General features: G+C 46.1%; 3 protein-coding genes across 3 annotated transcripts in view; 1 reads left to right on the top strand and 2 right to left on the bottom strand.

Annotated features, from left to right (window-relative positions):
* Positions 1 to 7430: 7430 nt before the first annotated feature.
* Positions 7431 to 7715, bottom strand: T265_02580 (hypothetical protein; the record flags this gene model as incomplete). The annotated part of the gene is made up of 1 exon (XM_009166859.1): positions 7431 to 7715. The coding sequence occupies one exon, from the start codon at positions 7713 to 7715 to the stop codon at positions 7431 to 7433; it is 285 nt and encodes a 94-aa protein (XP_009165123.1).
* A 1338-nt stretch (positions 7716 to 9053) lies between these two features.
* Positions 9054 to 17554, top strand: T265_02579 (hypothetical protein; the record flags this gene model as incomplete). The annotated part of the gene is made up of 2 exons (XM_009166858.1): positions 9054 to 10626; positions 17113 to 17554. 2 exons carry the CDS (start codon positions 9106 to 9108, stop codon positions 17449 to 17451), a joined length of 1860 nt encoding a protein of 619 aa, XP_009165122.1.
* A 4323-nt stretch (positions 17555 to 21877) lies between these two features.
* The window catches only part of T265_13047 (hypothetical protein), a gene marked incomplete at both ends in the record, with an annotated part of 14028 nt that continues 10109 nt past the window's right edge, over positions 21878 to 25796 (bottom strand). Inside the window, 3 exons of the mRNA XM_009166891.1 lie at positions 21878 to 21959; positions 23470 to 23710; positions 24831 to 25358. Coding sequence (XP_009165155.1) covers positions 21878 to 21959; positions 23470 to 23710; positions 24831 to 25134 — 627 coding nt within the window. The remainder of the gene's footprint in view (positions 21960 to 23469; positions 23711 to 24830; positions 25359 to 25796) is intronic.

The raw sequence follows: 25796 nt of genomic DNA, 5'->3' as shown, positions 1-25796 counted from the left end.
ATTCGCTCACTTAAACAAATCACCATAGTTACTGACTTCCAATAATACGGGCGCATATACATCATACATAGACATTCTACACTATGAAGTAGCAAGTCTGAAAATGCCGCAGGTTTCGGGAAATCAATCTCATTGTGCGAATAGCCAGCGACGGTAGTATGCTTACCAGCGCGGAGTTTCGCATAAATAAAAGTCTAGTAGTGCTTTGAACCGGGTTCTAGAAGGAGCGTGGACAACCGTCGGAGGAAGGATTTTCCACGCGGCTGCCACCTGAGATCAGAAAAAATTGTCTAATGAATTTGTGCGTTTTGAGCTTGAAGTTTTTCTTACCATGTCCCCGCCGCGTGTTTGTTGGGTCAATGGCGGAAAACCTCTTGTCCAAGCACTGTTCAAACAAAGCGTAAGCAACAATAAGACCCGCTGTGAGAAAGAGGTCAAGTACCGCGAGACGCGTTTTGTATTTCACGGATTCGAGACCCGCGAAAATACTTGTAGCGGCTCACTAGACACGTCCATTGAGGGTGACGTTTTTTGTGCGTACTGAGTGGACAACTTGGTTGGCGTGTTCAAGGGGTGGTCTGACGTAGGCCCCATAGAGCATTTGGAATTCCATGCGAGTAGTACCAGACAAGATGCGTCGGATCATCCATAAATTGGCGAATGTCTTTTGGGACAATCGCTCATGGAGCAGTGAGGAGGACGGGTTTGGGAGACCCAGATACCCAAATCCTTTTTGTCACCCAGCTGTTCTGTTCCTTTCTCACAATGCATGACAAAAGCACTCGCTGAGTCTTCCCCAAAAGACATATGGACGCAGTCTCCATCATTCGGAGGAAGATGTCTGTTCAACGACCACATTTTTGCAGCGTCTACAACAATTTGGAGGGCACAGGCATTGGAAATCCAGAATTTCAAGTCGCCCTCAAAAAGCATAAATGGGCTTGCGAGAACACCTGAAAGATCGTTGACGTATAGCAGAAACGGCAGCGGATCCAAAACGGAGCACTGATGAACTCCGATTGAGACCGACGCTGGTGAGGGGTGGCTAGAACCTACCTTCATTCGGAATGATCTGTCTAGTAGGAGTGCCTCGGTCCGGTGTAGGATTCTCCCTCGAATCAGGTAAGACTTGAGTTTGTGGAGCGGCGGGATATGTGGGACTCTACCAAACGCTTTTGAGAAGTCGAAATATGTGGCATCCAATATGATTCTCTCGTCCTTGAGTTGGGTTAAGCCACCCATAAGCACGAGCATGTTTGTCACACAAGAACGGTTTGTAAGAAATCCGTGTTGAGCTGCAGATATCAGGTATCTGGAAGTTAGGTTATCCAGGGTAGCCTGCTTCAGAATGCGTTCCCTCACCTCGCACGTCGCGCCAGTGAGTCTTATAGGTCTGTAGCTGCCAGGCGATAGTAAGCCACCAGTTTTGTACTTTGGAGTGACAATCGCTTCCTTCCGAGCATAGGGAAGGTGGCCTTGGCTTTCTTAATTAATGGGTCACTCCATTACAGTGGTTTGAGTGAGCGGGTCCGGGACTGTTTAAGGCGATATGTGGTGTTTTGTGTGTAAGCATTATGGACGAGAATCTAAAAGTCACTATCGGATCCTGTGATGCTTTCATCTCTGCTGTTCCATGGTGTAGGCACCCCTGCAGAGACATTAAGCTGTCTATACAAATTTCCCGCACATATTTACCTTCACCACTTACCTTAATATTCCTGTCGCTGCATGACACTCAGGTAACAGCACACGCTCCCATTGAAGTTCCGCCAGCATTTTAAGGTACCTGCACCTCTAAGTGCTCAGTCACACATTCTGGAAAGAGACTGACAGCACCAAAGCCACTGACAATATCCAGTCGCCATTTTTCGAAACCTCTCCAGCCAAGCGCTGGAGAGGTCAGAGCAATCCCATCCGGAGTGCGAGTCACTCTAAGAACATCAAGATCCTTTGTAGTCTCTTTCATACCTTCCGTCAGATCACATACTGTCCAACCTCGCTGTTTGTGATATTGTGACGAAGGTATGGAGAACAACTTTTGTCTCGAAATACGTATGCAATGACCGATCCATTGCGGTTGGTTGTGCTTGATGTTCCCGTGACAAAAATACCTGCTGCACTAATCACGTAGTTAGTGGTCCGTCAAAGCCGCCCAAATACAGCAGCACCTTTGCAGAGTTGGCGGTCAAAAACCTGATAGGCCCGTGGCCATCCAGCCACCCACATACTTGATTGCTCAGTTCATAGTCGCTCCCTGGATCACGACGCTTGTCCTTTTTTCATTCAAACCAAGTCACATTGAGGTGAATCATCGGACATCGATTGTCTGTACCGTCTAGTGAGCGTAGCAGCAACTCGTGCTAACACACTCCCGTAGACGTCAGCGGACCTACATAAAGGGAAACCAAACACGGTCAGCACCCACAGACTCGTGTGCGCGCAGGGAGCAAGGAGTCAGCCAAACACTCCAAGTCCACGCATATTTGTTGAATACTTGTAGCAGCTAAACTGCGGAGAAAACACGTTCCCGCCGTCCGGACTTTCACTAAGGGACTCTCGCATACGATAAGTTCCCTTTTGACTTGCTCCACATTTTATATTGCCTTTGTCTTATACACGCCGCAAATCGCTTCTGCAAAACACCGCCAACCACAGTGAAGAATTTTATCGGTGCACACACCTGAGTTTTGTTATGGCTATCACCACATGTGCACTAATAAGCCCCCCCACGTTTTCCGTCCGCGGGGGCCACTCCTCGCGGCCATACAAAACAGCCCATTCTAGCATGGTGAACACGACCGAGCAATATGCTTTTTTCACGCAATAAGTGCCTCGCATAGGAAATTTTGTTTCTGGTATTCGAGATTCGTACGCTGAATTCATTGGACGCACTTCTGTCAACGAAATACAGCAGCCGAGGCTGGCGAGATTCCCAACAACCCTTGTGGATTACCCTTGAATTCCAAGGTTTATCTTCAAGGGCTGCACGTTGTGAAGCGCGACTTTGCACTCTGAAGGTAACAGACGCCTCCCGAAATATAGCATGATGGCAGTGACCCTATTCAACAAGGCATGTAATGCGCGTTCCCTTCGAAAATGAGTGGATGTCATCTACGCACTCTGCATCTCCAAGGTCCTTACAGCCAAAAACTCAAACAACGGGGTTCTGAAGAACTGTCAGCGCTCACCCCATTGTTTAATCAAAGACGATGGTGAGCAAGAATGGAGAGTGGACAGCTTTGTACAGAGGAGTTTGTCGGTCCTTAAAGAGAGGGTGATGATATCGCCTTGTCCACCACCCTTCTTGGTATGCACGGGCGCCCAGTTTCACCTGACATCGGATGATGTATCGAGTTTGGTTGTGTTTTCTACAAGGAAATATTTGTCCACAAGCTTTCTGTAAAGCAAAAGTCCTACCAGTTCTTACAGTTCGGATGAGATTGGCCGGGGTGTGCCTCAGTGTGCAGTAACCATTAGTATACGGAATCGGACAATCTTGGAAGTGTCGGAAAAGCAAGTTCCGGTAGGTTAGTTTGATTTTCTTTCTAACGAGCTTCTGATGAGCTCAGCAAGGTGTGCGCGTTTTGCGTAGACACAAAGAACGCAGTAGAGGGCAACAGCGGAAAAGTGAAAATCTGAGTTCATATTGGCATTCTAGATGGGGTGGCAAGCAGTGGTAACGCGGGTTGGTGCGGTCTATTTGGGGTCATTGATGGGAAACATGTTGTCTGCTGATTTTCCCGCTCTAGAAAAGAGCACCGCAATTAAAAATGCTGTGAACCTGTTCACGATACCAGCGAGTGATACACCGGATTGCGGGTGTCGACCAAGCTTCCTGGGTGAACTTGTTTTTGTCGTTCTGGGGATTCTGTTACCCAGAAAGGCGCGAGCAAAAAACGAGTGTGTTGATGCTAGTTTTGTATTTAGCAATCGGTGGTAAACTCGCGGACTCAACCAAAAAACGTCTGTGAGTGATTTAACCTGGGTACAGAACAGCGTGAACAACGCGACAACTACCCGAAATGAGAAAACTGTTTCAAATTGGTATCGATGTGAGCTCGTGTGTACGTTTGGTAAACGGTGAAGTACATGTTAACGAAACGCTATTCACACAGGGCGAAACTATATATTAGTTTGGTGTTTCTTTTTCTCTCTTCGGAGGCAACGGTATCACGGGCAAACGGTTGAGCACCGCGCGGGGCGTTCCAGAAGTAATGGCGCTCTGTGTAGACACTTCGGTTGGCGTATTCGAAAACAGGTCCGAAGAACACTCAACATAATATCTGGGAGTTTCTACAGGGGTGGGGAGGAAGGTGCGCCGAACCATTTGTAAAGCCGTGGAGAAGTTTTGAGCCGATTTTTCTTGTGAAGTGAGATATCTGGGAGTTTCTACAGGGGTGGGGAGGAAGGTGCGCCGAACCATTTGTAAAGCCGTGGAGAAGTTTTGAGCCGATTTTTCATGGTGAAGTGAGAAGGGCGTACCTGAGGGGAGCCAGACAACTAAATCATTCAGGTATCTATCCTCGAAATATCTTTTGGTCCATTCTCACTATACGCGAAAAAGGCATTTTCTGGGCGTGATATCAGTATTTTCTCCAGCTTAGTACTCGGTTTGAACCTCCCAAGCTAGTGTTCTTGTTGAAAACGTCCTCCAGAGGTGCTCAACGCACATTATCGCCCAAAAACAGGTCAAGAGCACCTAAAAACGCTCCCTATGTGAGTTAGATGCCAGGACATCACTGAGAAAGTTCTGACGCCTTCTGAATGTGGCACTGGCAGCTGAGAAAGCGGCAAATACTGGGTCATGATTGTCTACCTCCAACCACAGCTGACCTTGATGCCGGACCAGCAAACGCCCCCTAACTTTTGACCAATCTTGTGCGGGATACGGTTCTCGACCGTAGCGGCGCCTAACTGCGAGCTGTGAGGCCGTATTTGTGCGGAATTCCACTCAAAATTGGGTCTCCTCCGAATGACAGCTGGACGCACTTTGCGGCATTCAAAGGAAAGTGCCAGTCCCGCGACCATTGCTTCGCGGCGTCGACATTCATTTGGAGGACACCGACCTTGGGAATCCAGGATTTCAAGTCGTCGGCAAAAAAGTAGACGTAAACTTGAAGGAACATCTGAAAGGTCGTTATCGTATACCATAAACAGAAGTGGTTCACAAACAGTGTTTCGAAGAGCTCCAATATAGACTGGTGCTAAAGCAGAATAGGTGGAGTGTACTTCCAGGCAGATGTACTGTCTGCGGCTGATGCTGATGAAACAATTTCTCGTTAGTTCGTCCCACACGAATTGAACATGCACTATAAATACCTCATTTTCGACTGTATGGCTATGCACTAGTTTCTCGCTTTAGGGAAATATTGATAGCTAAATATATCAATGGACATTTTGAAGGAATGGGCGGGGATCGTTGCCAAGTGACGATAGATTCGTAGCTGCAGTGGTTTATGATATTTGTCCGTTACTCTAGTTGAGGAAGGAAGTAAAAGGTCCTTTATCCCCTGACTGAAAGTCCTGCGCCGTATGGTCTCCTTAGCAGTAGTTTCTTGCGAGGAGCTGTGTGGCCCTAATGACACTAGCATGTGTCGCTTGGTTTTTCGGATTGAGGTGTGATCCACTATGTTGCTTTGCACACCAGTTTATATTTGGAGCCGTATAGGTTTTATTTTCGGCTGACTGGTCAACCGATGTGCAGTCGGAATATGCTAATTTTGAGTTGCCTTCTCCAAGGATGGCAGCGTCGCTGCTTCCACTGATGCGGACATGCTGTTCGCTTGGATTTACCTTCGGGCCAATCGCAGAGTACAGCTTTATTGTGAAAAATACCATCATGTACGCTTGCCCGTTGTGTAACGGCGGATTCTACTGATGAGACATGCGAGTTGTCTACTCTCTTATAACTCCACTTCGCGTCTGTTGGAAGGTGGGGTCTATTAAGAAATTTGTGGAACTGCTTCGCAGCATTCGTGTGCAACTGCATGATAGTCAATGAATATCCAGGAAAGTTCAATAGGACGCGTTCGAGAAGAAAACGGGTATTCAGTTTTTGAAAGACAAGATGCATATGAGAGGTTTACTGTCCTATTTGATAGTTTGTTACTTTTTAGTTGGTGTTTCCAAATAAACGACTCCGCGATGAAGGGCTTTCTTCTTATCAGGAAGGTCACATTCCTTGGAGCAACCATGGAATGCCCGGAATCTACTGAGACTCTCAGCTCCGCTAAATGTTGACCAGGCAGACAACGCCCCCTCAGTCTGCAGCGCTTCACAGCCTTGTATCAAACCCAGGCAGCGGGAGTCAGTGTTGGTCAAGGTCAGACAACGCCCACGCAATACGAAGCGCGTCGCAGCGTTGTACGAAAGCCAGACCGTGTGCGTCAGCATTGGACCAAGTCCAGACAGTGTCCCTCCAATAAATAGCTTGTTGCACTCATAGCTTTTGCACTCGCACGCACTCACGCCCTCTCACTCGCTTGTTCGGAATATAGCTGTTGTGTTCTTTTCTGTGAGTCTTTTTTCGGCGTTAGGCACTGGAGCGGGTCAGCAGCAGATACAACAGATTGGCGAATCAGCAGATATAACATCTCCTCACATTGGTATGAGGTTCCGCTGCTAGCTGTCGGCTCATAAAACCGATTAGCTCGTCTGAGTGGCTGTCCTTAGTCGGATTTTGGATGTCGAAAGGAGGTGGTGGGTGGTTATGGAAAGGCCATTAGAGGAATCTGTCAGCCGATCTGTCACAAAACGTTAGAAGCCTGATATCAGTAGATCCATTTAAGAGCAGAAGGATTGCTGATCTTCATTAGAGAAAGGTGTCTGTGTCATGGATTTTGAGCAACAGTACATTTGGCCGCCTGTTTTTCCCAGTAGAAGTGACACTGCATCGAGAGCTTAGGTACTGAAACTCGAAACTCCTCAAACTTTTTGGTATAATAATCCATGTTACTACTTGGGTATCACTGATGTGATGGTCATTGTGACGTTCTATGTATTCCTGTCGTAGACGATGCAGAATTTGTGGCATTGCCCGCCCAACATATGTTCCTTCCTCTAACGGACTATCCGCAAACAGGACAGGCTTGGTAAATGGATTCCCAGGTTGCTTGCTGAAACTGCTGAGACATCATCGGGACTCATCGTAACAAGACTTCTGATGTTTATTCAGTCACCTTCTGGTAGCGTGCAAACCCTTGGACTGGAACATATCAGTGAGCCTCCGGTTAAGTAAAAGGGGACGTGAAACAGATGGCCTCGAGATGCCTGTTCTTGCGTTCCAGTACGTTTACACTGCGCTATTAGACTAACGTAGAAGTAATTTTTTCTTGATTCGGATACCCCCGATAAGAAGGCTCAATTTTTAGTATAGAGTCAGCATGCTTGACTCAATCTCTATGGCGGGAGTTCTCCATACCTTCCTGCGCCTAAGTGATAGCTTTGGCTAATTTCTTGGCGACTATATGTGATTGCATACAATTCCTATCATCTTGATCCAGCTGAGGACATTCGTGGAGTTCTTCCACAGATTGAACCGCCAGACCAGAATCGTACATGAGCTGCACCAACTTTAACAAATCTTCTCGGTTGTCATTGAGTAGACGAACACCATACTGCATTTTGTGCACGCCCTGTCGCACATCTCCAAGCTTTAGATAGCACTGGGTACGCAATTCTCCAACGTCTGGGTTGAAGTTCATTACTTCAGCCATTGAATATAACAGCCTTAACGAATCACGTGTTCGCCTTCCGCAAGTAGGCGCGGAGCGACGTCCAATTGTCCCCCATGATTGTTTTCTGAGTTATCTGCCTCTGGATCGGAAGGAACTAGTAACCCAAAGTCCGACTTCACTTAATGTAAATGTCCCATCTTCAGCTGAAGCGTAGCACGTTATCGGATAACTGAAATGAAACATCAGTTCAATCTGACAGATTGATCGAAGTCAGGCAGAGTGAGGTGAACGTTTCTCAGCGCGAGATGGCTCAGTGGTTAGAGTGGGAATTTACTGACTGAAAGGTCCGTGGTTCGAACCCGACCCCTGACTCTCGACTTTCCCTGTCTAGGCTTGAGCAACGTGGCAGAATCCCAGCCCTCGTGTTTTCTTTCGGTGGAATGGCAGTCAGGAAAATATAAGTATATCAGTGCTGAAGTATACAGTGTGATTTTCCTCAACGACGCGGACAAAAAGCACTTCACTGTCGTCTGTTCAGCAATATNGCAGTCAGGAAAATATAAGTATATCAGTGCTGAAGTATACAGTGTGATTTTCCTCAACGACGCGGACAAAAAGCACTTCACTGTCGTCGGTTCAGCAATATGGGTGTTACAGCTGGACAATTATTATCATTTAAATCCAAAGTGCTAAACGTGCTGTGCCACGTCTATAATACGTTGGGCAATTATGTGGATCAGCTTTGACGACCTAATCATAAACTGACAGCGCATCGACCAGTTGGTCAGCAGCAAGAAGTCGTATACCCTACTCTAACAAGTCCTCAGTTGAAGCACAAACTGAAAATTTTCCTGGAAAGTATAAGTATATCAGTGCTGAAATATACAGTGTGGTTTCCCTCAATGACGCGGACAAAAAGCACTTCATTGTCGTCGGTTCAACAGTATAACCTCAACGTAGAGCACAGAGGAAACCCACTGGAGTTTACGGACCAAGTATAACGCCGGTGGTTATGTGTCAATGGTTAATCCGCTTAGTAGATAACGCAAATTAGCGTGGAGGAGGCGCCTGACGATATTCGCCTTGCTGGTGGGCTATACTCACCCCTGTGAGTATGCCGCACATCGTATCCAATCTTTCACATCATCGGTGACAGTATATTGATTCAGGAACTCCGATGTCAAAATCGGTACTATCGAAAACCGTAGCCACCTTATTCCTCTAATTTTTAGAGGTGAGTAATCCACAATGACATTTAGATCATCTGCCCTTACGATGTTGGTTATGGTTCTTCCCTGTTTTTCTTCCCACTTCCGCTTTAAGTTAGTGGTTCATACATTTTATCCTTTTAATATTCGAACTTTTCTCATTCTGCAGGTTAATTTTCACAAAGGTGTTGTCCTAGTTGTCAGCACTAAACCACTCCACTATGGTCGATCTAAACACCACGGAGCCGACTGTGCGGTGTCATTGTATGCCTCTTCATCAGTGTCCCAACAGGAATTTGATGTGTGTTTCTACCACTGGCTGCTTTCATTCTCTACTTTTGGACACATCGTTGAAGTACGTGGTCAGTGAACATCGTGGTTGTTTTCCAAATCACACAAACCAAGTGGATTTGCATTGCCGCGAGCCACCTCTGATCAACCCACTTGTGTACTGCTGTTCAGCAGTTGATGGCGATTACTGCAACCGGGACTTGGCCCCACATCTTCCGCGAAGCCGACTAGCTGCATTGTTCTCGTTTTCAGATAACATCATGCTTATCATGGCGTTTCTATTACCGCTTGGCACTCTGGTTTGTGGTCTCATTGCAATTGGTTTGTTTTGGCAATGCGTCCTCCGCAAACGCCTGGAACGGCATAGTCTTCCAGTTGGGTTTTATCCCCGCTACTTTTCCCGAACGCGACGAAATACTGCCCTCAGCGCGTTTCTTTCCAAGTACCTATCCTGCTTCCGTAAATGTAAGGTCGATTTCGACAGATGCTCTGAAGAGCAACATTTGGCCCTTAGTTGCGTCGAAAAACCTCGAGAATTAATTAGCTGTACAAGTGGCAGTGGTAGCGGGTTGCCATTTCTGGTTCAGCGCACGATTGCCCGTCACGTCCAGCTTGAAATGTGCATAGGCAAGGGCCGTTTTGGCGAAGTTTGGCGGGCGCTGTGTCAAGGAGAACTTGTTGCCGTCAAGATATTCTCTAGTCGCGATGAATCTAGTTGGGCACGTGAAACGGAAGTGTACAACGCAGGACTTCTGCATCATCCAAATTTGTTGGCATATTACGCAAGCGATATGATATCCCGGGGTGGTTGTACACAGCTGTGGCTCATCACCGCCTATCATCAGAATGGCTCATTACATGATTATCTCAGTCACAAAACACTGAGCCTCTCCGACTCATTTCGCCTCGCACGATCTATCGCTGCTGGACTGGCTTTCCTGCACACAGAAATTAGGGGATTCCAATCCAAACCCGCAATTGTTCATCGGGATATCAAATCCAAGAACGTGCTTGTACGGGACGACAGAGAGGCTTGTATCGCTGACCTGGGACTTGCCCTCTTACAACCGAAATTCGGCAACGGCATTTCAGGCCATTTTCAGACCTCCAGAATCGGTTGTGATACCACTTCCGGAGCTACTGAGTCCTACCATCTTGGTTTGTCATCACCTGGAGCTCCTCAACCGGCTGGACCTAGAGTGGGAACTAAGCGATACATGGCTCCAGAACTGCTAATGGCTGTAGACCCTCTTTGTAGCTCCGTTGCAGTTTATCCAGACTCCTCGTTGGAACTATCCGGTGAAAATTTATTGGTCGGAACGGTTGTTCCTTACCTGCCATTTGAAGTTTATCAAGCGGCGGACGTGTACGCCATGTCACTGGTTTTTTGGGAGCTCTTGCGGTGCACTCGTGGTTCGGACAAAAACAATCCAACTGTTGAGGGATACCAAGTAAGTCTTTGGTGTATGTCTCGCTTCCCTTCATTGGAAAATGTGTAGTAGTCTGGTTAGTATTGCTTTTCTGCGATAGTTGTTGCTTACCCTAAGTCTTCAGTTCCCGATGTTCGTGACAGGATATTCCTCAAAGAAAAGTGTTTTGCAGCAGTGATCCACTGCTCTTCTACACTGATGTTTTGTTGATCAAGTTCATCGCCGAGAGTACATTTTGGAGTGCATGGCGCTGTGATGGATTCTGATGACTAGGATTTCGGTGCTATTCGCTCTTAATAGGGAAGTCCGCACTTTGGGACATCAGTATTTACATAGACAACTTGGCCGTGAAGAAAGCTAGGGCGACCGTAAGGACCATTAGTCTGGTTCTAAAACAAGTTAGTCTAGTTATATCCTAAGAACGAACGTGCGATTAGTACTAGGAAACCGTAGCCATGGTGGATAGCTATAACAGCTGGTGTGGTGGCTACCTTTGATAGCTGAGGTAGTGGGTCGTTACACCTAAAGAGACTTGCTGAGCGAATAAAACAGTGCGTAAGGGAAGTTGGGTATTAAAAGACACGCTGGCGCCATCAGGAAGAAGTGAGCAGTTACGATAGAATGTAAACACACCGAGAACATAGACGAGGTTGAAACCAAAAAGTGACCAGCATTCGCGCACCGACCTGCGAAACGTCACCCCAAAGTGCTATTGCACATCCACTACACTCAAAAACAAATAGACGGTGGTCAAAAAAGAATCACATAGGAGCAGGACGACCTTGGATATCCGTTGGTCAGAACGACCTCAAGCAAGGAGTTCACCAGAATGTCGGCCTGACCGTCCACGATAAACTTCAGGTCGTATCAGTGTCGCCTCTCCAGGAATATGCATCTATATCTGGGACAGACATAGTGAGTGGCACTCGTCTCTGGTTTGGCATGTCATCCCATAATCTGTAGCGCACAATAGCTAGTGTCACACCAACTTTGCTCCAGTCCAAATGTGCCGTCAATTGAATTCCATGCAACCGTTGAAGACCCAAGAGAATAAGACCGGAAGATGAACAGCAGGGTGCAGTTCTAAAACAGTCAGCATGCCCATCTGGTAGCCATTAGTGTCGTGTGGAGTGCTGACATCCGAACATCTGAGACCCATAAGGTATACCACACTCATGGGGCTCACATAAGGCACACATACAGGGCTAGGCTATTGCCACCCATCACAAGGAAGGCAGACAGCACCAGACGCATCCAGAGCACCTTAATCTGTTGACTGACTGCTTTGCGGAGAAGTATCATCACCCAGCCTTTTGTGGTTCAGCATCAAATCAGTCAGTTTGTCGGCTATATATAGACACATTGGCTTCAGCTTATACCGGCGGAAAATGGGAGAGTGTGAGTTATACAGCCAAGCCTTGGAGGTGATAGCATGTTCAGTTAGTTCGGGCATTGTGTAGTTACTCACTGAGGGCGATAGCTTTGATGCACGAGCGCCATCGACTGCGCGATTGGGCTAGTTCTACCATTGTCATTGGCCATAAGTGAGCTGAGTCCCGGGATCTCCATCCAGGGAAGCGGCAGTTATCAACCTACCTCAATTTACTTGTTAATGTCTTCATAATTCGTTCTCAGGTCATACACTGTCCACCACTCGGTCGCTTCCACTCAGCACTGGGCTTGGGAAAAAGCTCTATGAGGCAGACGGTCTTCTGCCTTGCGGAGTAAATGTCCTAACCAGTGTAACCTATGAAGCGTGAGTAATTCACCTATCGTGGAAGATTTTCTTCCTGAGACCATCTGATGTACCCATCAGACCCAACTAATGCTTCGGAGACATCGGTGGTCAAGTACTGACATCTTTCATATGTCCTCTGCACGTAAAGACCATGTTTCTGATCAGTAAAATAATATGGACCGAACCACCGCAGTGTAAACTCTGCCCTTGACAAACAAACTGACGTCACATCGGCACCAAAAGTGTCGGAGGTCGGCAAAAGCTACCCTGGCCTTCCTGTTTCGAGGATAAGTCCCATCTCCAACCAGCTCACCAGGAATTGTACAATTGCCCAGACAGACAAATTCATCCACTGACTCGTCTGCAATCATGAGGTTTGTGTTTGATTAAACCCCGTCCTTGAAGCAGCACTTGACACTTTGCAGGTGCGAAGTGTATGTTACACTGTACGGCGGAGTTCTTTGGGTTATTTAAAATCGTTCGCAGTTGTGAGAGTTCTGAACCAAGGAGAGCAATATCGTCCGCATACACAATATCTATGAGCGAACATCCCGGGAGCATCAGAGTTCTGAGGTTTCAGAGTCAGGCGGATAAATAGCAAGCAGCACATCACTAATAAAGTTGGACAGGAAAGGCTAGAGGGAGGACAGCCTTGTCTTACACCATTGGACGTGCTGAACTCAAACGAAAGCTTGGCGTAAACTCGTACGTGCCCATAGGAGTTCATCATCATCATCATGGTTGTATGTCAGGAGTTCGCATACAGAGTCCTAAGGGGTATAAATTTGGAAGGGATATCTTTGACCACCAGGTACTGCCACAGTTTCTGACCGTCGACAGAGTCAATATCAGCTTTCAGATCAAGAAAAGCTGTCAACGTGAGACATCTGAAGGAGTGGTGGTGTTCAAGAATATCTAAAAGTAAAGATGTGGTTGATGCATCCTCGAACAGGGCGAAATCCATTCCGCTGATTATCTTTTTTTGTTCGAAATCTGCAGTATGATTATCAAACTGTTTACTAGGGCCTCGTCACCTTTGAAGTGTATAGGGTGCAGGCCATCCTGGCTAGGTGCCTTGGCGCGTCTGAGGATTGATATCCCGCTGAATTTCGTTTGGTGATGACGGGTTGGTGTCACTGCTTCATTCAGGCTTGCCGAGTTCTTCTGGAAAAAACAGCTTTTTGTGTGTTCAGCCCACCTCTCAAGGCGACGATTAAGGAAGTTAATTGTCCTTCTGTCTTTTTCGTATACTGTTTCACTGACAGATGCCTTTTTTGACGGGTTGATCGAACCGCTTTAAACAGGGCGTGGCTGTTTCTGCAGCCAAAGCCTCCTCCATCTCCCGGGCCTTCGAAATCCATTAGATTTCTCTGTCATTCTTCAAGTTCCTGATTATCCGGGTTTGAGGAAGGCCATCCTGGCTAGGTGCCTTGGCGCGTCTGAGGATTGATATCCCGCTGAATTTCGTTTGGTGATGACGGGTTGGTGTCACTGCTTCATTCAGGCTTGCCGAGTTCTTCTGGAAAAAACAGCTTTTTGTGTGTTCAGCCCACCTCTCAAGGCGACGATTAAGGAAGTTAATTGTCCTTCTGTCTTTTTCGTATACTGTTTCACTGACAGATGCCTTTTTTGACGGGTTGATCGAACCGCTTTAAACAGGGCGTGGCTGTTTCTGCAGCCAAAGCCTCCTCCATCTCCCGGGCCTTCGAAATCCATTAGATTTCTCTGTCATTCTTCAAGTTCCTGATTATCCGGTGTTTGAGGAATCTGCATGTGCTATCACAATCGTTAGTTGCTTGTATGGCCTTCCTGACGGCAGTAAGGTCCGCTGATTCGGACGGTATGCCATTTTCATTCAGTCGAGACAAGTGGTCTGAACAAACGGTTCTGAAAACTGTGAGCATTGCTTAAACCTGCTTCCATTTAATCTCCAAAAAATCTGCATCGAATGACCGCGCTTTCAGTGGCTTCCTAACCAGGTCAGCTGAATACTATTGAGGTGCTGGAACTCGTCGAAGTTGATGGACGGAGCTGCGCCCTTTGGCACAGATAATGCTGACGGGCAGTGTTGACCGGGCCCGTTCGATGGCATGTTCAGTCAGGTTGCGTACCCCAGAAGGAACGACCGTCCTTAACTGAGGCTCTCTATCGTTAAGTGATAGCAACATGGTCCAATTGAGTCCACGACCGTATTGTGGCAGATGACTTCCAGATGACTTGATGTGAGCCTTTTTGTTGTAATTTCATACTGACCAGACGATAATTTCACATAACTTATGAATTCGTTCCCCATCATCAGTACATTCAGCATCGACTGTAAACTATGCTTTTTAGTCGTCCAACTTGAACATTCATATCACACGGATTACTATATCCCTTCGTATCGCCGACTGAAGCAGTCGTGACGGATCTTGATAAAACTCGTTCTTCTTGGTCTCAGAACTGTAGTCTGCTGGAGAGTACTCAGATACGACAAGTAAACACCGTCCATCGCATCGACCTGCATTAATCTTACTTGAGCCATACAACCTCACAATGCAAAATGGCTGTTTACTGGGATCCAGCCCAAGGCACCTTCAGCCTTGGGGGGTGAGTGTAGCTCCCACACCGTAGATACCATTATTCGTTGCGTCAGGATCACCAGATAAATTAAGAGTGAAGTGTGGAACATCTGAGCTCGTCCTAAGCGGTTTGAGGTGCACGACCGAAGTGGGGTCGTTTATGTGTTTTGGGGGCACAACATACATCACAGAGAGGTAAAGAAAGATTTCAACAAGGGATGCCTGTTGCCCAATTTATCATTAAAGGCTGCAACTTGGATCGGATCTTTTGAGGTTAGTAAGTGATTATTTCGTTTTTTGCGAAGGTTTAGACACGGAGTGGCATTGTTCATTGAATGGGGAGGAAGTGTGGAATAAGGCCGGTGAGCGAAGACCTGCGAGGGCGAATGATACTTCTCGGCTGCCCAAACCGAAGAGGGTTTAGTTCAGGTACCACACAGTGAGATTTTGCATGGCAGTGGGAGGATGTAATATTTTGTTCGGAGACCCTATCTTCAAACTCTAACTCAAAGGTCTAAACCACATGGCAGCGGTTGTTAGGGTTTTCTTGGGACACCCCGCCATTGACTCAATGGTCTGACCTACTTGGCTGCAGTGGAGGTTCGGCCCGGGCATGCAGGGAGTAAGGCATTACTGTCTCTTAATGCAGCTGCGTACGACAGGTACCTTTTGAGCAGCAACGGAGTCTTCGGCCGTATTGAGTAATGCGCCGGCAGTCACGGCCAACCTTTTGGCGATCAGTGTGCGGTTTTTAGGGCTGATATTTTCTAACCATCCTCTGGGGGAAGGGAGAATCATTGCATCACTATGGAAATGCTGGTCGCCCGGGGGAAACGCCTTAGTGCCTCCACACTCCATCGTAGAGGGCAGTAGAACTTTCCTCCAGACGGCCTCGAAATACGGTTACTTGCGGTGCCAGGACTGGCTGTTATTCGTCTGGCTGCTCCCCAATAGCCTTCCTAGCATGGTTGGATCGTTAGGGATTGAGTTTCAGCAACACAAAAGCCCGACCACCACGACAAGGTGGCAACTTTTGATCTGGTTCGGTACTCGAACCCCTTTAGTTTGTTCGATATAATGAACGTGGACAGGCTATTACAAAAACGGCAACAGCACGTGAAGATAAGTCGGACACCCAATTGGAATACGCTACCCAATGGACAGAAAGTTCACACCGCAAACGCTTGCGTTGCAATCACTACATAGATGCGGATTTCGCCTTACCTAAACCAACGTGGATTACCTGCTGGACCAGCCGCTATAAAGGCAATCAGTCTTCTCATTAGAGTATGATAGTTAATCGCTCTGGTCGGTCACTTCTCGTCTCACTTTTACACCTGTGGTCTAAACAGGAACTTTGACAAATCTACCACGCTCTCTTGTCATTTTCCGTATTGTTTTTAATCTGTTCGATCTCTGCAGCGGGTTATTTGACGCATCAGTAGTCCCTGTATCATCCCCTGTTTCACCGTTTTTATACTTGCACCAGTTCTTTTTGCTCTCCTCTCAGTTCACCTTGTTGAGTGCACCTTTTTAGTGCTGGAGTTAGCGTCGTCCCGTGAAAGGCCCGTTGGTTGGTTGCTGTGTATTTCATTTAGATCTGACCATGCATAAACGGCAGGCGACACTAATTTTGACTCGAAAAACTTAGCTCATCTCAGCAAACAACCATTCATTGTGCACAAGACGTAACTGGATAATCACCGATGGGCTTCTCGATACATTTCTTTAACGGATCGGTTGCTGCTACGGGCCTTTAAGGGCAACGAATACAACGCTTGATGGTCGAAGACCCCCGTACTTCTTGAACCCTCAGCTGCTGCAGGCCATTCCTAACCGTGCAACGCAGATTGTAGATTGTATTCTGATATACATGACTATTGACATCTATGTTAAGCTGTCGCTCACAGTGAACCCAACTGCAGTCCCATAATTCAAAAACCTTTGTTTCTGCATCCAACTGTAAAATATTGCTGCTTATAACGGAAACCCTCTGGATGGGTACGTTGATTCAGTTTCAACAGCGTTTGCTTACTGACCCATTTGTACTGTTTTTCTCAATAAATGATAAGTGTCAATAGTACTAATAATGTTGTCCATGTTTTGCTGGCTATGGATGCTTTTCTCGCGCATATGTATACCATCTCTTTTGATTCGTAAATATGATTTGAGTGACTAGTGCTTTTTGTACTAATACCCCTTGATTAGATTCCGTATCAAGACATGGTACCAACTGATCCGACCTTTTCGCAAATGCGTAATGTTGTGTGTGACAATTACCCTGAAGATGGAACTCAGGGCACCGATGATGTTTGCAGTCCAGCTGACCAGAAAAGCACTCCTTCAAGTGGCGCAATCTCTGTCAATCACGGACGCAGGCCACCAATCAGTAATCGCTGGCTAGATGATCCTTACCTCCTTCGGGCTACCCATCTCATACAAGAGTGCTGGCACTGGAACTGGTCATCCCGACTACCCGCTTTACGCGTACGAAAAAACCTAGAAGTACTTGAATCGTCATTGGTTAATCTCACTGGTGATACGTGACCTCTGCTTTTGTAACTCACTGTAGCATTTACTGTTACTTTTGTCTTGTGTGAGGATAGGCGTTTCTTCTAAACTGATCAACTCTTTTAGACTTCAATGCAATTTTAACTCAACACACGTTCTGCAGGTGACTTATTCCCTGCTTCAAGGTAACTTGCTTAACTGGCGGTTACTCATTGTCTTTCATTTGCTTTCTATGTAATTTTATATCAATCTTGAATTTCGAACTCGTTCTTAGTCGTTCACCGTGGTTATTTTTGTTCTGAGGGCAAATGCAATATGCCTACCATGGTTTGCCTCAGCGTGATATCTGGACGGCAGTTGAACCCGTTCCAGTTAGCTGAGGTTGCTCTCATCTTTTTCGTCGAAGATCGTGGTACTCTGTGGTAAACTGAAATGTGAGAATGCGTTCGGAAAACTGGATGATTGAAAGGTTGGCATTAGTGCAAGTGTTCGACGCCGCAAGTACCCTTTCTTTAGATAGTCTTGTTCATCTCAGCCTCATCCCATCTAACATACGTACTCTTCTCTCCGTTAAAATCCACCAATTATGACAGCTAATTTCTGTCCGACGACGTGTGCTTGCCTCAGGGAATAGGGTAGTTTAGTGTGAACGTTCAAAGCGTGTTTCGCTCACAGAATAAATCATGACGTCAAATTTTCGCCGGTCATTGGCAAGTGTACAGTTCAAAACGATAGAAAAACCGGTCATTTATTCAGTTCCAGGAAAGGGTGAAAAGTGGCCAGGGTGTTCATGGGAAACCATCCCCCATGATTTTCTTATTTGCAAGAAACCAAGGTAGTGAGACGGCACCCTCATGTAACCATGTACTTCAATCTGAGTTTGATCTTAGAATGGAAGATGCTGGACACCTAACAACCATCGACAGGCCGAAGTACCAGATTCATCTATTGCTGTCACCTCAGTTCCGAAAAGCCTATCAGCACTTTATTAAAACTTTGCTTTCCGTAAGTTTTGAGTATGCGATGCGATTCAAGTGGAAATCCGTGTCCTGTATCCGAGTAATTCACTTTGGGACAGGGCTTAGAGGCCTGTTTCGCTTGACTTGCGTATTACTGAAAATCACTGAATGAACGTACACCATCTGCCAAAACGAATTGGGTTCAGTATAAAATATCCAAATATCCTTTAGTTGTTGATACTGTACATCGCTTCACTGTTACCTCCGATCTTCCCTGAATTAATGCTTCAACTCTGTTCCTCACTAGCATTCCTTTCTCAATCGTTCTCTTTCTTAGATAGTGGAACCAGTGACAAAAATATTTTCATTTCTGCGTATACAGCACTGGTGTTATATAGATGAACACACACACAGAAACCGTAAGCCGGCCCTAATAAGCTGGAAAGGATGCTGATATTAATCAGAACATTTAATTTTAACTGCAACTCGAGATGACAGAATTAAATCAGGTGCTGATATACTCTTCAGTGGCAGTCGTTGTTACGGAAACCCATGCGCATACTTGAGGTTGTCCCAGGTCCAGTCGCCCAACTGAATATGATGGCTGCTGTAATGTTTCTGGTTGTGTTCACGTAATTTTCGCGATCAAATCGCATTTTGATGTGTGCTGTTTAATCTCAAACGGCGTCCACCCTTAACAGAAAGGACTGCGTGTTCAGTCGTTAATTGCGTTAGTTTTGTCTTGTCAGCATAAAAATGCAGTCTAATACGTCTGCTATTTCGACAGTTCTTCCCATGGGTTTCAACAATGCCTGGTTTTTCCCACGAATTCCCCCGTCATTTTCCATGAACTTACGTGCTGTGCGACAAACGGGCTTTTGGCGACTATGCAATATGTTTATTCTCACCATCACAACAGAACTTTGCTATTATACTCTCATTGTGAGGTAACAAAAGTTCGACATTTGACCGAGACGGCTTATTTTGGCCTGGACACGGTAATCCACGCACATTTGTCTGCCCAAGGGGACTGCAACACCTTTTGCATTTGCGCAGTCCTAAGCCAAGTCCCAAGCCCCTAAATGAAAGGTATGCGAACCTAGTCGTCATTATCACCATCCTTCATTAGGACAGATTTCCACTTTTACGAACAATCATTCCCATCAACTGCATAGTTGGACGGTCTAGTACCGAGGTAACAGCAAATTAAAGATCACAGGATAGAATTCCTTCAAGTTACTTCCTTTCGACGGCTTGTGCGGTATCAACAACTCCATGAAACTAGGTCTGACCCCATCGGTTCAACATCCCAGTAATCATTTTCAGTGGTCGTGGCCATTGGAGATCCAAAAACATACTACCAACATCCTTATAAAATACGGGGCGAGATGGCTGAGTGGTTGGAGCGCGATCCCATGAGAGACAAATGTGGACGTACGGGCTTTACCCATTGCACCTCAACGGAAGGCTTTCTAGTTGCGCAGATGACCGAAAGGTCCGTGGTTCGAACCCGACCTCTGCATTTCGACTTCTCCTGTTTAGGCTTTGGCAACCTGGCAGTATCCCAGCCCTCGTGCCTCGTTCGGGTGGCATGGCAGCTAGGCACCGGAAGGTGAACAGCTGAACGTTGTCTATGAGAAAATAGAAAAGGTCGTGAAAGTTAAGAACATTGCTTTGGTCGGACTGCTTGGTTTATTACCGATGGTAGCAGCACGTGAGAAGCCTCCGGCGCTGTTTGAAATTCTGAGCAATGCAGCCTAAGACTGTCTTCAAACTCTATCGACACGTATCGGTTAAACTCTACCTGACGCGCAATGAGGCTTGCAACAATGCGGTAGGTTAAAGCAGTGTTCCAATATAAGAGCTTGAATTCTGCTGGTCTTTAGAGGTTGTTGCTTTCAGTCATGGTCTCCTATTCACATCATTAAAAATGCTGAGGCTGCTAAACAACCACGCCAAGTCCTGTGGTGAGACGACCACACACTGTGAGTAGAACTAGACGGCAAGAACGCCATAGGTCCCTAGCGAAATCAGCCCTGGTGCACTCACTCATAGTTACACGTTCTGGGCTATTACCTCCAGGAGTTGATTTCTGGACACCTGATTGTTCCACTCTTTTCTATCCTATTGAGGATTGGTCCTAGCGGGTTTCTGTCCCTCCGGCAACACAACCTTGACAAAAGATATGGTTTGTCACTTAATTTGAGGGAACAAACTATTCAGCATTCTATGATCTGGCCATCAGTTGGCTTTATTGGTCCCTTGATATTGCGCTGTTCGTGAGGCATCTGACTTAACATTCTTTGCAGTAGCAGACCTATGAGGTGTTCTACGAAAGATAAAGTGGCGATAAGAACGTCCTTCTTTGTTTATAAAACAGTGCGGGTTAAGTACAAAAATATAGAGGAATGGCTGCACACGAATTGGAATCACATAAAATAGTCACAGGGTTTTATCTACAAAAGGGCGTACTTCCAGGGCTTCAGTTTGTACGTTCGGACGCACGCCGGACCGCAAAGATAACAAATAACAGACGGTGGATTGTCACAGTCAGAACACAATGTGTGGGTTCGTGGAAGCGGGAGAATCATTCTTAAAGGATCCAGTCCACATGAATGCCGACAACAAAGACACCTGCGAAATACTGCGAAGCGAAGACACAAGTGCCATGGAAGGAGTAGGAGTAGGCGGTCCAGGCTGAAATGAAAGGGACAAAGACACAGTACTCTCCTGATTGGATACCTCCCCCCTCCGCCTAAAAGAAATCCCATGAGAGACAAATGTGGACGTACGGGCTTTACCCATTGCACCTCAACGGAAGGCTTTCTAGTTGCGCAGATGACCGTCCGTGGTTCACGGAAGGCTTTCTAGTTGCGCAGATGACCGAAAGGTCCGTGGTTCGAACCCGACCTCTGCATTTCGACTTCTCCTGTTTAGGCTTTGGCAACCTGGCAGTATCCCAGCCCTCGTGCTTCCTTCGGGTGGAATGGTAGCTAGGCTCCGAAAGGGTGTTACAGATGAACGATTATTTTTTTACTGTCATAACCAAAATGCCGGTTACCAATAGCCAACAGAAGATCGTTTTAAACAGTTTGCGATACGCACGTTTATTTCACTATCCTTTCACACCGATGAATGAGCTTGGCTTCAAGAATGGATAAATACTATTTGTTGGAACATTTCACATTTTCAGTACCAAACGCGAAGTAGAGTGCACATTCGCATGACTCGTCTGAATAATGGTCTTCCTGTTCCGGCACAACCGTTCTGATGAGTCCACATCATAGGGGCGGAGCACTGGGCTCGAGTTTTGCTCTCATTTGAACTCATCGTCTGTGCATATCCTTGATCGCGCCGGGATTTGAACTCCACACATCTGACATGCGAGCGTGTTACTACTACTCCATCAGCGCACGCTGGACACATCTGAATTTTTTACGTCTGAACAGCTAAACATGATGTGACCCCAGTCCAGTGCTTCCCGCTTTGGTGTGGACTCACCAGAATGGTTTCGACTGGACAGGATGACGATTATTCAAACGAGTCAAGCGACTGCATTCTACAAAATCCCGCAACAACCAACACCTGAAATGAAAAGTAGTCCAGGGGTTGGAAGAAGCGGAAAAGAACTCAGCGACAAAGAATTCTTCCACCGATGTGATGAATTCTGTAAGGTGTTGTCCAATTTTTGTGAAGTTGAAAAAAAAACGTTTGCAATAATCTAGATGGCGGGGATGCTGAATACTAGATAGGTTCAACATGTGCTAGTATGTTAGTCACGAATCTGCAAAAGTACCGAAATGGAAAATTCCATTTCAGCTCGACTACAGCTATTTGAAACAGCCGTACACCAATAAAGTAGCATTACCCAGTGCTCAAGATATGTGATGAGCGTCACCCCATCAATTACCCCTCATTAAGAGGAAGCGCTCCTGTCGTGCTGATAGCTTGTAGTCAGCGAGTGCCTTTACCTGGGGGGTAGAATATCAATAACTAGGGGCATTCCTCAGTTTATTTCACCCTGGATAGTTCATAATGTATAGGACTTCTTTCACTCAGCTGCTATAAAACTGATGTCAGTACTCTCAGACAGAAAACAGTCCACGTGCATGTTTGAGTACAAGCCAACCCACAGGCTGAATGAAACCGGTGGCACAACCGAAGAAGAATGCTGATGTCCTTCAGTCGGCGTTAGAACTCTCCCACGATGGGTGGGATACTCAAGCAACGCTGATGAGGCAAAGTACTTCGCCCATAAGAAAATTAGAGAGCGCTGTTCGGTTGCGTATTATATACAGTTCCAGGTAAAGTGTAACAGTGCACCGAATGAAGACGTACATCGAATTTCTGTAAATAACGATTTAGTCATTTCCAGCGTCCTGTGGAGCATTTGACTAACAGTGCATCAAAAGCGAATTCACGTTCCGCATCTTTACTTCCAACCAACGGACATGGTTATCACCAGTCTTTGTACAACTTGGTGGTGCTTTTCAACTGGTACAAAGTAACCGGTTAATCCACACGTAACTGAGTTCGTAGTGTATTACGTGGCCTTAAGGATGGATACGTTTTCAGCATGTTAGTATTGCTTGTCCATTCACCAACCAGAGATCAGACACCAAAACTCAGGAAGGCTTCAAGGTGGTGAACGCAACGAATAGAGAACCAAGAAACTAACAGCTTTAACCTTATCGGAGTTAGCTGCTTTTGAACAGACGTTTTCGGTAGCTGATTTAAATTCATAAGTTTTTGGTGTTATTGCATTGGCTGTCACACCCGACAACCGAGTAAAGAAATCGCAGCCTGAGCAATCAAACAACCCAGCATCATTTTCGGCCGGATTTTGTGCAGTTTATCCAGAGAGTCCCAGTTTTGTGAATAGCGACAGCTATTTAAAAGAATGACGGTTTCCTAAAGGAAGATCTGTTGGAACATTCTAGACGAGAAACGCTATGAGTTAGCACTGAAGATTTTAGAGATATAGTTATCCTTCGCCGGAATAGGATTGCGTTTTAGGTGAAAATAGTGAATTTTTGCGTCGGAAATGAAGCAACCAAGTAGTTCAGCTCATCCCTCCGAAGAAAGTAGCACTCACTTGGTTTGGCGAGAACATACAATCGAAGCCAAAGAAAAAAGAGTGGGGACTCTGAGGTATTGTAAAGACTCCGGAGAGGGATCGGGGTTCAAAAATCCATTGCCAGAAACGGAGAGGTTGCACTGAGTGTGAATAGTTATGGGGAAAGGTAGGCATCGTAATTTATTGCCATCAAGACGAAGATCACGTAGATGTCGCAGGCAGTGCAGGAACGCGGCAGGTAGACCGTTCAATCCGAGGTCTATATAAGGAACGGAAAATACCATGGCCTGGGAGCAGATTGTGACTGTTGGGACCGACTTTTTTCGGTGTTTAATTAAGCAGTAGAAAGCAATGCAATGGTGGGCACACAGATCGGCTTTTACAAGGACATGGACCGAGGGACAGATCTCAGTACAGGACTAAAACATGAGGAAGGCATTCTACAGCCAATATATTCATTAGGACACGCTAAGATGCACTGTGTTGAAGCAGGTGGTAATGAGTTTCTAAGCCAGGGTCCCCAATCTCAACCGGGGACCAAAGGAGATCCCAATATATTCGTGAAATTTGGGTGAAGAAAACCTTACTTATAGAGCCACAGTTCCACCCAGGAAATAAAGAAGAGGGAGATAAGGTAATTCACACATACAAAGTTACTGGTACATATGTAGACTGTTGATATTCACGTCAATGACGATCGGAGGTGATAAATGTTCCGTCTGCTAAGCTGGACATTTTGGCCGCCCATCTGATGTTGCCGTCAATGGTGATTATGATGACAATACTACAACTAGCAGAACCACTCGAAGATTCATTCGCGGAACAAATTTCTGTATAGGTTTGGCCGAATTTCGGACACAATGCGCATTTCTGCAGTTCCCCTGATGAAATCTGTAAGTCTCGGGACTAACGGCAGTCATCATCATCATCATCGACAGCATGACATCAGTGTTCAACACTGATGCTTCACTGCCATACAGTAGCAATCAAGAAATTTCAACATCCCTAATTGAAGATCAGTTGCAACTGGTGGGAGAATACTTTTGAGGCGTTTGAATAACCAATTTATGTGCGCGTACCGGATACGGCATTTCGCAGTTGAAAAGAATTAGGAAATTTCGCAATTTAGAGGGACAGAGCGATCATATTAGGGGCGGGGTTTGCGACGGGAGTTAAAGGGAATACTGTCTTAATGTACGTTACAATGCCAGCAAACTAAAGTGCGACATTAGAGCTCCTCTACATTACCTTCGTTTTTCAAATAAGCGCCTAAAAATGAGTTTGTCAGCTCAAGATCTATTCATCAGCACCATCTTCCCACAAATGTGACAGTTGTCATCCGCTGTAGAGAATGACAATAAAATTACAAGTAAACTCACGAGAAAGATTGACCGAAACCAAGTTTCTCAGGATCCAAAAGTCGTCCGGGAGCCAATCAATTGGATTATGGGATAAATCCAGATTTCTCAAAGAAACAGCCAGTGCTGATTCCAGTTCCACTGACGGCCAACTGGTTATGGCATTCCTATCCAGCACCAAAGAATTCAAAGAAAGCTGGCTTATTTCAAGTGGGATCTGTGTTAGCTTATTTGAACCCAAATCCAAAGAGCGCAGTTGGGTAAACTTGAGCAGTCTGGAGTCAAAAGAGCGCAAATTCAAATCCCGAACAATCAACTCCGTCATGTCCGGTGGGAATGGCTTTCCAATAGGGTAATCCTCTCGCCGTTTCACGTGTACCTTGTGAATTTTCGCAAGCTTTAACTAGGGTCGATCAGAAATCATACGGCACAACACCTCACCCCAGAGGCACAAGTGTTCGCTGTGTTCAATATCTGTTTCGGAGGCGTCAGTCCAGATGCAACGTCAAGCAAAACCTTCAAAAACTTGGACAGTAAACCCGGATCTGCCTGTATGGGTGTCGGGATTAAGGAAAAAAAAAGCATCTGTTGAGACAGAATTGGAAGAGCGAGAAAGTCAAGTAAGATATGCATATAAGTCCTGAAAACAAATGTGTACATGGAGGAAACTACTCAGAACCTGGCTGAAGACTCTTCGGCAGCGCACGAGAAATTCAGTTAAGCCTCCAGCAAAAACCAAATTGACATGCAAATGAGTGTATTTGCCGAAATGTGCACACGCTTATGTTGCCGAAGAAAAAGGACCAAACAGAATTCTGGCCCCCTAAGAGGTTTGAACGTCCCGAATTTCGCAACGGATGTTTTCAAGTCTCATGTCTGTATATTCCGCTACCACTCAAATTTATTTCCCTATGAAACAATGTCGACGAAGATCGAACGGAAAGCACAAAACGCCTCCGCCATCATCCATCATCATCATCATCATCA

This window comes from Opisthorchis viverrini (genome assembly GCF_000715545.1).
Source record: "Opisthorchis viverrini unplaced genomic scaffold opera_v5_31, whole genome shotgun sequence".
In the NCBI taxonomy this organism is placed as follows: domain Eukaryota; kingdom Metazoa; phylum Platyhelminthes; class Trematoda; order Opisthorchiida; family Opisthorchiidae; genus Opisthorchis; species Opisthorchis viverrini.
The sequence above is the reverse complement of the archived record's forward strand: the minus strand, read 5'-3'. Positions and strand labels throughout refer to the sequence as shown.